This window comes from Platichthys flesus, chromosome 12 (assembly GCF_949316205.1).
Source record: "Platichthys flesus chromosome 12, fPlaFle2.1, whole genome shotgun sequence".
Taxonomy (NCBI): domain Eukaryota; kingdom Metazoa; phylum Chordata; class Actinopteri; order Pleuronectiformes; family Pleuronectidae; genus Platichthys; species Platichthys flesus.
This window is the reverse complement of record NC_084956.1, coordinates 6,907,171-6,920,221: the sequence shown is the minus strand read 5'-3', so window position 1 is coordinate 6,920,221 and position 13,051 is coordinate 6,907,171. Positions and strand designations below refer to the sequence as shown.

Here is a 13,051-nt window from a genome sequence, read left to right as displayed (position 1 = left end):
TGCATGTGTGCCCGTTTGTGTCTTATCGACCGTGCATGTCATCGCTTCGTGCAGCGTTTGGTTCAAATTTGTAGCTCCGTCAAAGCCGAACACGAAGCGTTCGTGTCCTCAATGTGTTTTGACTTTGGAGTGACAAACATTTATCTTCTCCGCTCCGCAAAGTGTTGTGCGTGTGGCTGTTTCGGGACACAGATATATTGTGATGGATAATAACTAGAAACCTCATTGCTAGGCTTCCACAATTCAATTTGTGCGCTGCAGAACTCAATGAGCGCAGCCTACTGGCAGCTTTCTGTGATAAATGACACAAATCACAAGGATTTGTCAAAAAGAGGCTGAAATCTGACAGCAGACATTGTTAGTCACCAACTTACTTGCCTCACTTTCCCCTGGAGACATGGCCGTTTGTATTGTTTTACGTCTCTCTGAGCCGCTCGCACACTACCACCACTTTCGAAGGCAAGTTCATGGAAAGAGCTCACCCTCTCTCTTCCTCTCTCCCCCCTTTTCATCTCTCCCTTTGCTGTCCAGATGGAGGAGGTAATTGCACACATGCAAGATGAGAAAAATGGCATCCCCATCCGAACGGTGAAAAGTTTTCTTACCAAGATCCCCAGTGTTTTTTCAGGTAAGTCTCTTCTCCAATATTCTCTTCACCTTGCCTCTATTCTCTTCTTCTCTTCTCTTCTCTTCTCTTCTCTTCTCTTCTCTTCTCTTCTCTTCTCTTCTCTTCTCTTCTCTTCTCTTCTCTTCTCTTCTCCCACACACTAAGTACCCAACTACACTCTTCATGCCAAACAAAACATTGAAAGTATTTGGAGAGTTGTCCATTTTGCATTTCATCTCGGCAGTGCTGGTGTCAAGAGGATCATGTTTGATTTTTCGAGCTGTGCAACCTAATAGATAAGATTCATGCTGGAGTGATACTCTATAAGAGATGAGCTCAGTTAAACACTGCATTTAAAAGCTAGACAGCGCTCAGCCATCGATGTTATATTTTACTGCATAGGAATATAAAAATAAACAATGCCCTGTAAGTGCTCTATATGCACTTACTGTATTATACTTAACGTACCACAGCATCATTTAAAAAGCCTATGTCAGCTAAAAAAAGTTAGAGCTCTTAACAAAGCATAGTGTATTCCACGGCTACAGATCAATAGAGCATCAAAGTCCTGATAAGACATTAAACATTTATACAAGTCTACTTATAAATGAGTAATCCGAATCCTTAATGTAATTCTTAGATTTTTCATATAACGTCTTGTTCCTGTCAACTGTGCACAAACGTGCACTTCTCTCAGGATGCATTTGTCTCAGGACACCAACAATGACCAGAACCACCACTGGTTGCTATCACTGCTGATAAAGGAAAGTGTGTAGCCTGTCACAACCAGGGACATGTCCTGGATCTTTTGACATGTTTTGTTAGGACGTTAAAAAAGAAGAGTGGCAGTGAGTGGCACCAACACACATATAGATTTAAATGGCTAAATTTAGCTGTGGTGACGTTGGTGGAACAATGACGACTGCTTTGGGCATCTAAAGAGCAGCTGATGCACAGGTCGTCTCTGATCCCAAGTCTGCTACCCAGTGTGAGTTTGTCTTTAACAAAACAAATCAGCTCAGATCCTTTCCTGGCTTTTTTTGGTCAGATATTTTCGAATCAGTACAGGAAACATGACCACGGTCACGAACATCCCAGAATGCAACAGATGGCGTTTATATGTAGCCCTGCTTTGCACATACTGTTCAGTACATACATTTACATTCTACTGGACAATACTAATATCTCATCTACGTGTCTAAAAAATACTTTGCAAACACGACCATCACAGTGCATTTCATTGTCAGACAAATTAAGTCAAACTGTGCATTGTTTTTTTAGGTGTAATAGTTTTTTCAGGAATGTGATAGTTGGACTCAACCTCCCCCCAAACCTCACAGCTCCCCTGCAGTCTCTCAGGCTGTAACAAGGACACAGGCAGCTTCCCCTCTGTGAGCACTGCCACTTGGCCAAACCGTAAACAACACTGTGACCAATGCAGGTTTCTGCGACTACTTTCTTCTCTGCACCAGTTAGACCCACAATTTTGACAAAATACATTGATTTCTACAATTTCCATTTTCCGTTGTTTTCCCTGAGCTTTCTGAGAGTCATTAAAACCAAATTAGCATGCATATCTAACTAACATTTATTGTTAATAGCGCCAGTCATACAGTTGTGTGGTTTGTGTCTTTTGTGATTTTTTGTTTAGAGTATTAAGTGAGAAACACAAACGTAGCTAAGAAGCAACTCTGACATCATCATTTTATTTCCATTTATACCGTTTTTACGACTATTTGTTTTTCCATTCTTTCATCCCAAAAGATGTTGCTACTGTAACAACCTCTAAATGTTATAAGTACGTTTCATTCATTTCATACTTTTATTCATGCATCTATTTGAAGTATTCCTTTGCAGTTGTATATGCTGCCCTTTTCTGCAGCAATTATCCAATATGTGCCATCACTAGGATCATTAGGATTTGATTTTATTGTTTATCACTTTGTTTTTATTATTGTTACATTATAAGACACACAGACACACACACACACACACACACACACACACACACACACACACACACACACACACACACACAAACGCACACACCAATCTATGGTAATGATATTAATCAATTCTGAGAACAGCCTTGTTACAGGATTGCATTACACATCTCATTTAAGCTCTATCTTAGAAAGTGGGTCATCTTTGATAGTGTGAAAATGCGGTTGTATTATTGATGTTAATCCATGAAAAATCTCATCTGGCTATGGGGGCACTGAACAGGAAGTGGGAACAATGAGAGAGAAATGCAGAGACAAACCACAGATGGACAGAGAGACAGTGACGCACTGTCTCAATGCATGAATTCCCTCATATCTCCATTTCACACCTTTTCCCCCGGGCCTGCTGAGGCTCCATCTCCTCGACACACCTCCACCTGTCAGCCTGACAGACAGTAACAATAACTCATAAAATATATATTTAGCCAAAGTGCCAAAGTCTCATGTTGCTGCGAGGTGTGAAAATGCCCGGGGGACGGAGGGAACTGTTTTTCTGAGATGTGAAAATGATTAAGTTGCATCCTCAAATGGAAAATAGCAAAAGGTGATTTACTAGTCATGTGTAGACTTTTGCCTAAAATACATTTTGATGACAACACTGTGTCGTTTTTAAACAATGATGCAGTGTCCTGTCTCCGTTGTTTACCTTTTGTTTGAGAGGGCTGGATATGTCAAACATGACGCACGGACCTACTAAATAAAAAATTGCATCTGTGCTGTCACCGAGTCCTACACATTCTGTTGCTACCATAAACTAGGGACGCTTCATTATGTCTTTGCACCTGTCTGGTTAATTTATATTAATGGGCTAAAGCCGAAGAGAGCTGGCTTGGAGAGGATGTCAGAAAATAATATTTGGTAATGGATGGCCCATTACCCACCCACGTGGTGCAAAGTGAGAAGAATTAGTATGCATTGTGATGATGGCGGGTGGTGGGTAGAGTTAACAGGGCCCTTGTTTTATCTTTCATTTGCATATATATGCAGAGAATGTCTCGGCACTCTGTGAATACATCGTCTATTCAGTGATTCATATTTATCTGCTCTCTCTGGTTTCAGGTTCTGAAATTGTTCAGTGGATGATCAAGAATCTGGACATCGAAGATCAAGGTAAAGGAGCCGATCAGTATTCATCTGTGGGACAGTTCAGGGTCGGGGAGTTGATTTGTGATCAGATGTTGGAGCTGCAGAAGTGGATGTCACACAGCTCATGGAGGCTCATAGATGTCATAACTCAGTCAGAGGGTTATGATATATATATCCTGACATTCAGTGCTCCCTACATTTTGTATCTTCATCATCCCCGACTACAAAAAAAACACCCACAAATAAAGAACTTAGAATCATTCAGAATTTACTTCATAGTTTTGTCTGCATCCCTTTATACATTTTCCAAAAGAATTGCTAATAGCAAATTCAGACAAATATTCCGATTTTTTTATTTTAAATTTACAATAAGTAGCTTCATGCACTATGGGCGTGTCAATCCAAGCGATGACAAAAGACCTAGTTGATGACAACATGGGATCATGGGAGTTGTTGTCCTTATTAATCTTTTCTGGTCCCAGTCTCTTGGGTCGCTGGGGGACCCTGTGTGATTGCAGCGTTGGGGACAGAACGTGCAGAAAACAACGATGAATAATTATTGTTCATGACAAAAGCACCGATACAAACAGACGAAGGAAAAACAGCCAACTGGTTAGCAGCGTGTTTTTAAATTGTCCTACCTGTGGACCATGAATCAAATTGGGGATTTCTCTGGGATAATATAGTCGTTAGGCTAAAATATGGTTTAAGTTGTTACTCACACCCAACTCACTGACTCTCTCGCAGCATTACAATAAATGTTTATATCGTCCCAACTTTTTTTTGGAATAGATATTTATAGTCCACACTGAAAGAAAGACCCCCCCTCCTCTGTGCCTCTGTGGAACCTGCGTGAAAGCTTCTATGCAAATGTCCACAGCTCTGCTTCTCCTTTGATCTGTCTTTTTGTGTCCTTGAGCCACATCAAACTGTGCAATTCTTGTTCTTATTTTTCCTCTTTTCTTTCCCTCCTGTCTTTTTTCCCATTCCACTGCGATGAAGTAGAACCAGCATGTCTCGAGGCGGTCGCCAGATCATTAGTTGAACCTTTCACTGCACATAAAATAACTTGAAAGTTGGCAGGTTTGAGATGTGATAAATGTGGAAAGTAAAACACTGTTTGCTTGCTTGAGTTACAGATAAAAAGAAGCACAGTTAACAAATTTGAAAGTTCTGTAGATGTGTGTTTACTGCTGTTATTGCAGTGTTTAAAAGTGTGTGTGTGTGTGTGTGTGTGCGTGTGTGTTTGTGTGCACCTTCATCCAGTGTTTACCTGCTCTAGTGTCTATGATCCTCAGTGTTGTACAAGCGAGTTCGAAGTGGTGACATTGTCTATTGTGCACTTAGCTGACTCAGAATTCCTTTGTGTAGTTCCATTTGTACGTGAGGATCTTTCTATCTGTGTGTGTGTGTGTGTGTGGGGGGGGGGGGTCTGTGTGTGTTTGTGACTGAGGGTGTGTTTGTGTGTATTTGTGTCGTTACCTGAAGCATATTTACATGTATAGTGCTCTAATTCGTGTCACCTGCAATTTTCTAAATTAAAATTGTCAAAATCTGCAGTTTTTATATCTGTTACCCGAGCAGATGTTCTCTGTCCTTTAAGATTTTATTCTCTCATCCGTGCACTTTTTTTTTTTGCAAACAGATTCAGAACCCGCTGTCAGTCGCCCTGCGGTGGTGAACACAACACAGCGTTGTGCAAAGCGACGTGACTCTTAGCACCGAGCAGCTCCTGGCAGGGCTGACAAAACACGGCAAAGTGAAATGCAATTAATTTGGTTCACAGCACGGAAGCAGCGTGTTTATTATATAAAGGCAGATTAGTTTATATCAAAGATGACTGGGGATTTAGAGTGTTTTTGCCAAATGCATGCCACGGATAATATACAGACGCCCTCCACATGAACTCATTATCGTCCCGTTGGGCAATCTCTGCAGGGCCTCAAATCCTATTTGCATCCAATGCTACATTATATTAGCCTATGCAAATTCTGGCCTGCAAAGCTCTTCTCAAAAGTTTCATGACGTCTCAGGGGGATGGTTAAGAAGTCGTTTTTGCACTTGTTGCGCTTAACAATAATACTTTCATTACAATTCAGACCAGTACAGATTATTTGCAGGCATTGTTCTTCCAGAGACAATTGGTTTGGCGGGCAGATGTAATTCATTAGCATGCAAATACATCGCAGCTCAGTCAAGACGGGGATTAGAAACAGTTAGAAGATAAACGTGAACGAGGAGCCACAGGATGACATGATCTGACACCTTCTGTTTTCGCTGTATAAGTTCCCTTTATTATAAATTATCAGACAATATGAATTTAATGTTCAACATTATGCTGATGACACACCATTGTATATTTTTTGGGCCAGAGCCAAACAGAAGTAATTCAGTCAACCATTGTTATATAGCACCTTACAGATAAAACAATAAGCAGTATTCACCATATAAATAAACAGCATAGGGAGCCTGCATTCACTGAGAGATGAATAGTAGCGGCGCCTTAAGCCTGTAAATGAGCAGAGTGGAAATGGAGCAAAAACAGCCGAAGGGTCAAATGGGTTAATGGACTAAAGACTGATTCTCTCAGAGTAACTTACTCCATGAATTAGCTTTGCTGTATTATGATTTCATTAGAGCTGCAGGGTTGTAAAAAACAGATGAGTGTCACCAGCCCCTTATGACCTCTCACCTGCCTGAAAATAAATCCCTGCAGGGGCAGAACTGGTCAATATGGCATTTTATTGCTGGAAATAAATTCTATGGTGCTTCAACGCTCTTACACATGCAGCAGGTCTGATCCTTTAAAACAAGCCACGTCAATAAAATAATCAAATCCTACACATAAAGTAGCATCAATATAGTTTCTCTGCAAAATGACTGACCCTCCTGGATCATTATGAGCCACGTGTAGTAGATCATCGGTTCAGGGAGCTCAGAAGCTGCGTACACATCTTTGATGGAAGCTGACGTTTCAGGCTGTCATGGTAACATTTAATAAGGAAGCCGTTAAGGTTACCGAACCAACAGGGGTCTCCACTCCGTCACCAGTACGTCACGGCTCTGCTCCCATTGTATATTCTACAGGCACATGAGGTCACCTAACAATAAAACATAAATATGGGATGTATTAAGCCTCTTGCACAGGGAGGACAGTCATGTGTATGTGTGTGTGTGTGTGTGTGTATTTATGGGAGAGAAAAAGTCAATATATTGAGCTGGACCTCACAATAGAATAAGAACACAGCACTGTCCCTTTTTATAGAATCTGAAGCGTACACAACACCAAGTGGAATTTGTGAGGTTGATAAAATCTCTCTCCCTCAGGATGATGCTTTGTTTGACCTGTCAACATATTGATGGATAAAAGAGATGGAGTTATTGCCTTTGTGTGTGTGTGTGTGTGTTTGTGTGTGTTTGTACAGATAAGAGATAACAGATGAATGGAACTCTCGATACTCTCGATAAAAACCATAGCTTACATAAAATAGCAGTACAATAGTTAAAAGAATATATTAATGTTTTTTTTTTAATGTAATGTGAAATAGTTTATTGTGATGCCCACAAATAGTTTTGTTTATAATAAATCAAATTCTTAAGGGGGATTTAACACCGGTCGTTTAAATAAGTCAAATTCCCCCACGAGCAAATCCACAAAAACCAGCATCCATCAACCTGTCAGTGAGCGCACACCAGCGTATTATCAAGGGTGTGAATGGCATTTGGAATAGCATCTATGATCTGCTCCTCTGAGCATCAGGAAACAGTGGCACGATGTCGGAGAGGGGACATATGGCTCGTCAGAACAGCCATGGAGAGGGTGCACACTGTTCTGCATAATGGTCCTGGTCTCCTCCCGCAGCCTCCTCTAAGCCTCCTGATCCTCGTGAGTCACTGCTGCAGTGGAGCACTTCACATGGTCTTTTTCAGCCTCCTGAGATCAGTGCGCCGCTACAGTGGCATGAAGTCGGCAACTCGCTTCAAAGGAAAAGGCAAGGATACATGAATCAGTGTCAGTCGTCTTTTATCAGTCCCCTTATTAGTTCAGATGCACATTTTATTCGTATGATGCTACTGTTTCCTCCTCATTAGCTCAATAAGAGCTTCGGAATAACAGTGGGCAGATCGTTTAATTAGGAAAAACAAGATGGAGGACGTGTCCCCAGTTCCTCCAGTTGTATAAAAATGGGGCTAAAATATCTTGCATTCAGATGACGCCATCTTTCGCTCTTGATGCATCTACTGATGGAGGGAATATACAAGTTTGAGGTCCTGCAGATACACACTTGAAACACAATTTGGTCCATGTCCCATCCACTTATATAGAGGAGCCTGAGTTTATGACCTATACTGCAGCCAGCCACAAGGGGGCGAGGCTGCATTATAGGTCGGTAGAGGCTTTGGCTTCACTTTTTGGGAGCTGTCACATCATCCATCTTTATATAGGTTCACAAGACTAAGCTGAGAGGTTGTGAGATGAGATAATACTATTTAGCCTAATCCTAATCTTATTGTTGTTGTTATTCTTATGGTTAATATTATAATTTCTGCTGAAACACTGTGGAGAAGCATGAAATGGAAATACTCAAAGCACAAGTACCTCAAATCTGCACCTATACTTGAGTCAATGTGTTTAATTACTTTTCATCTCTAATTAAAACAAAGACTCGTTGCACCTCAACCTCTTCAAACTATGAACAGTGCAAACATAAATCATCGAACTATAACAATCTCCTGCACGTCTTTAGAAAAAGCTCGCCCGGCTCCCACACTCCACTTGGCAGGCCTCCAGGCTGCTGGTCTTTTTGGCACCGAGCTGCTAATATGATGAAATCAAAGGGTGTTTTCCCCCTGGACTCTGAGCCCTACTCCACAACTTGACTTATTCCAGTCCAAGGTTTACTCAGCCGTAAAGCTTATAGAAAAGCCTACGCTGTGTTAAATGAACTCCCCTGCAACCACTTGATCCTTATAAACTCCTATACCCGAAATGCAACAACAACAAAAAAACATCTTGGTTTTATCCTTTATTCATCCCAAAGAAAACTCTCCATCACATCAACCTTCGTGCATTTGAATACTCTCTATCTACTTAATGTAATTACATCTATGTTATGAATACCTGTCTTTTAATTTGATCCTAAAGTGAGAATAAGAAAAATTCAGTTTACATTCAGCTTCCATCCTCAAAATACCATCAGAAAAATGTCAAAGTGTCACTGAGATAAAAGCAGAGGGGGGGGGGGGGGGGGGACCAGTCCCAGGTGACAGCTCTGCTCAGTCACCACATCAGAGCACATCAGCCCCCTGGTGGAAGGACAGGAGACAGAGATCTCTGTCAGATGTCACTTTTCATACTCTGCCGACTTTACTTTCATCGGACATCCTTCCTACTGAGATAACATTCCAAAAAAATTGAATATTTGAATGGATTATAAGTAAAAAAGTCTCCACGGACGAACAGGTTCTGTTTGTAAATGTCTGTCTTCTTCAATTCACTTAGTATTTCATGGACAGAAGCTTCATCCCTTTGGTTCACTGACGTAAATGTAACATACATTAAAGCGCATAAATATAATATAGCGAGAAAATGCATATGTATTTATAAATATGAATAAACATAAAGCGGTTGTTGCTGCTAGAAATAGTACAGTGGATGGAGGAGGAGGGGAGGGGGGGGGGTGTTTATAAACAGTCTTAAATAACGTATGACTCATAATTTATTAATTTATGGACCCCAGCCATACATACACACACACAGATGCACACATATAAGTAGCCTGACCTCTCAAAGATGTGACAGTAGTGAAGGAAAAGCCAATCTATATTTATAATCACATGCACATGTACACACACACACACACACAAACAGACACACACAAGCACAACTGTTCACGCACACACTCACCCTCTCTGTGTGTGTATGTGTGAGAGAGAGAGTGAGACACAGTGAGAGAGCAGGGATGTTGCATATTTTATGTATGCATTGTTACAGCATTTACAATGCTGCCTGTTCCAAGCATGTCAAGCATTTGAACTGAGCTTATTAGTGTGTTAGGCCAGTTTACTCCCAGTCTCTCCTGGGATTTGCACAAACCATTCCAATAAATCATCAAATACACGGCAGGACTAGAGCAGGACACAGAGCAGTGTGTAAACAGACTCTCCCACTATTCTTCATTTTACCAGGAGTCAACAAAGGACTGGGAGGACGTTAAACTAAACGTGAATTACAGGTCGAGAGCAGCGGGGAGTAATTGGAAGCAGGCGAGACACGCAGCTGATTACATGTTTTCATTATCTGATGGTTTTAAATCAGGGACAGTCATGTGCCGGGGAGCTGCCCGAGGGAAGCAGGTTTTCACCCTGACACCACAGCGAGTGATTTGACTGATGAGTTCCGGCTGAAGACGGAATAATCAGCAAGGCCCCGCCCCCCGCTGTCCTCATGGGTTCAGGAGCCGTGACCCCGCCCATCGTTCTGTCAAAGCTGTGTCAGAGTCTATTAAAACACGGCTCAGTCCGGCCATTTGTCAACGAGGAATTTTATACTTGGGGGGTGAAAAGGTGAAACATTTTTAATTAGTGGCCGGGAGCAAAGAAAAGGCTGCCCGCTGACCCGGGATCTGAGATGAGAGAGTATTGATCGTCAAATAATCCAATTTTAACAAAGTAGAAAAGAAAAGGATCCGAGAGCTGATTTATCTTTTAACACCTCAGAGTAAAGTGAATGTCTTTATAAACAGAGACTTTCTTTGAATTTCGATTGAAGAATAATCTTATCGCCCTTGTTCTTAAAGCGAAAGTATGACAGTGTGGAAATCATGCTTATTGTTTATTTAGGCAAAAAGCGGTACAATCCCTTTAAAGGCATGAGAATCGATTTTCTGTTCAGCTCTTTAAATGAAGAGTAAAGACAACTTGAAGTGAACCTGAACCTGTTTTCATTTATCTTCGATAGTACTTGTGTGTGTGTTCACTTGCACGGTGTCGATGCCTCTGATTTGTGTTGTTGTTTGGTAACAACACCATCTTCCTGAATCTCCCTGAGCACAATCTCAAGACATCAGGATTTGTCTGTGTGGATCTTTTAGATGAATGAGTAGAGTTGCACGTGCTGGTGAATAATGTTTATCTAATCCCTGTGTTCTGTGTCTTCTCCCAGTGGAGGCTCTTCACTTAGGAACTCTGATGGCTGCACATGGTTACTTCTTCCCCATCTCAGACCACGTCCTCACTCTCAAAGACGATGGCACTTTCTATAGGTTTCAGGTAAGAGTGAAATACGTAATGCAAGGATTTTGATTTGCAAGCCATATATCAGCCCTGAGTTGTACAGGTCGGTGATATGTTTAAAAATTACTCTAGAGAAGAGAAACAATTAGAAGAACTTAATTGTAAGTGATGGGGTCCATGAGATTCAATTGACCTAGTAAATCAAAACACAAACATGTTCAGTTTTACTTGTAAACTTGAGGTATGTGGATTAAACATGTTTAATGTGTAATAATGTTGTTTATAACTGAAGAAGGATATATGGGATTGTGTTCTAAAAAGTAGTGATATTAATAATACCAGTTTAGATCAATGTAATTATTTTATTGGATATAGGTTTGTATCTGTGAATGTGCATGTATGTTTATTTCCATGTATGTATATAAACATTACACACAACAATGTATATCCATATGTATTTGTACACAACTGTACCATATGTATTTTCTATACGTGACCTATGGAAGAGATTCCCTGATGTAAAAGTATCTTTAAGCCCCAGAGTCAAGTGAGAATCTGACAGGGTTGCACGAGATGTCTATAATATTAAATGATTTGTTTTTTTTGTTTTTTATAGACAAACAAATACATTTAGTCTATACAAAACATATATTGGAAATAACATTTTAATATAATGCATTTCCAGCTCTAATCTAGCAGACATGAGATTTGTTTTTATCTTTAAATGGAGCAACAGGCAGGAGGAATAAATAGAGATCATATAAAATGTCTCCTGGAGTTACAAGACTAATTAGGAGCTGCATAATATTTACAGGTTCATGAAAGAAGGAAAAACCCCATTGCTCTGACTGTCAATGGGTTGACTGACACTTTTAATGATTTTACACCCAGTGAGCTCCCTGCAGTGTGCAGCCCAGGACTGAGCGAAGTAAATCAATGTCTGTGTGTCTGTGTGCGTCTCAGGCTTCATCTAGCTCTTTACATGTAATCAGCTCTCATCTGAAACCAGTGATGAGCTGTGAGCACAACGGTGAACAACAAGGGTCAAGATTCCCGCCGCTGTCTGCTCCCTCCGCTCGCCCAAAGGAGCTTATGTGCTTTAGACATTATGCCGACCCCATTATACGACAAAATCTTTTGTTGTGACAGATGCGGCACTGTCCCCGCATGCCCACCTCGCCTGACACTGCACGCTTTGAATCCAAACACCATGCGGTTAGTCGCACGCTGTCAGAAGCATGAGCTCTCTTTTTGAGTTTCTTAGCTTCTTTAATGACCTGTTCTTTTTTCCTCCCCCTCAGACTCCATACTTTTGGCCGTCAAACTGCTGGGAACCAGAAAACACAGACTATGGTGAGAGAGCGCCTCCGTTTACATTCTGAGTTCCTGCTGGGTGCTGTGGATGTGTTATCAGTGCTGACGTCACAGAAGGTTCAAACGATGAAGCTGCAGAACGTGGATGTTTGGGAGAAACGTAGAATCACATTTAGTTCTCCTCAAATGCTGCAGCTACAGCACAATCAATTATAGAGCAGCGGGCATGTCTTTACTCTGTGTGCTTTCTGCTCTATTTATATTTCACTATTTTCATTTATTTAACTTCCTGTATTCCATCCAACTCTGGCTGACGCAGGCTGATTACAGTGAGGGTGACCAGGAATGTGTTTAGCTATTGTGTTGCACTGAACGTTTTCATGGTGATAAAGAAAGACAAGCTCCACATTGTTTACAGTGCAACGCAGTGAGAGATATTGGCATTTCATTTTGTCATTGTGCCGAAAATGGTGCAGATTGAATAGTCTGCCTTCGCCGCCGCCGCCGCCGCCCTGCAGGTCTTCCATTTGTTGTTTGAATTGTGGGAATCGAGGATAAAGGCGCCTGAGCTCATTGTGGTACTCGTCTTGTGGGCGTTCGGGGGAAGTTAGAGAGTCTCTGTGATTCATGTGAATGGTGCACCTTAATGAAAACAGTCTAATGGGGTAATGAAAGCCTCCACGTGATGGTGAGTTAACAGAGGGAAGGGAAGATGATAGCGCAGGAAGACATCAAAAAGTCACACACACACACAAACACACACACACACACAAACACACACACACACAGACGTGCACGCTAACAG

The 13,051-nt window shown here is 41.3% G+C and overlaps 1 protein-coding gene across 4 annotated transcripts in view; it reads left to right on the top strand.

The window, feature by feature from the left end:
- Nucleotides 1-13,051, top strand: part of rgs7a (regulator of G protein signaling 7a) — a 43,475-nt gene that overhangs the window by 25,059 nt on the left and 5,365 nt on the right. For all 4 annotated transcript variants that reach the window (XM_062401332.1, XM_062401331.1, XM_062401330.1 and 1 more), the window contains 4 exons: nucleotides 532-628; nucleotides 3,670-3,720; nucleotides 10,862-10,968; nucleotides 12,234-12,285. In XM_062401332.1, the coding sequence (XP_062257316.1) occupies nucleotides 532-628; nucleotides 3,670-3,720; nucleotides 10,862-10,968; nucleotides 12,234-12,285 (307 nt within the window). The remainder of the gene's footprint in view (nucleotides 1-531; nucleotides 629-3,669; nucleotides 3,721-10,861; nucleotides 10,969-12,233; nucleotides 12,286-13,051) is intronic.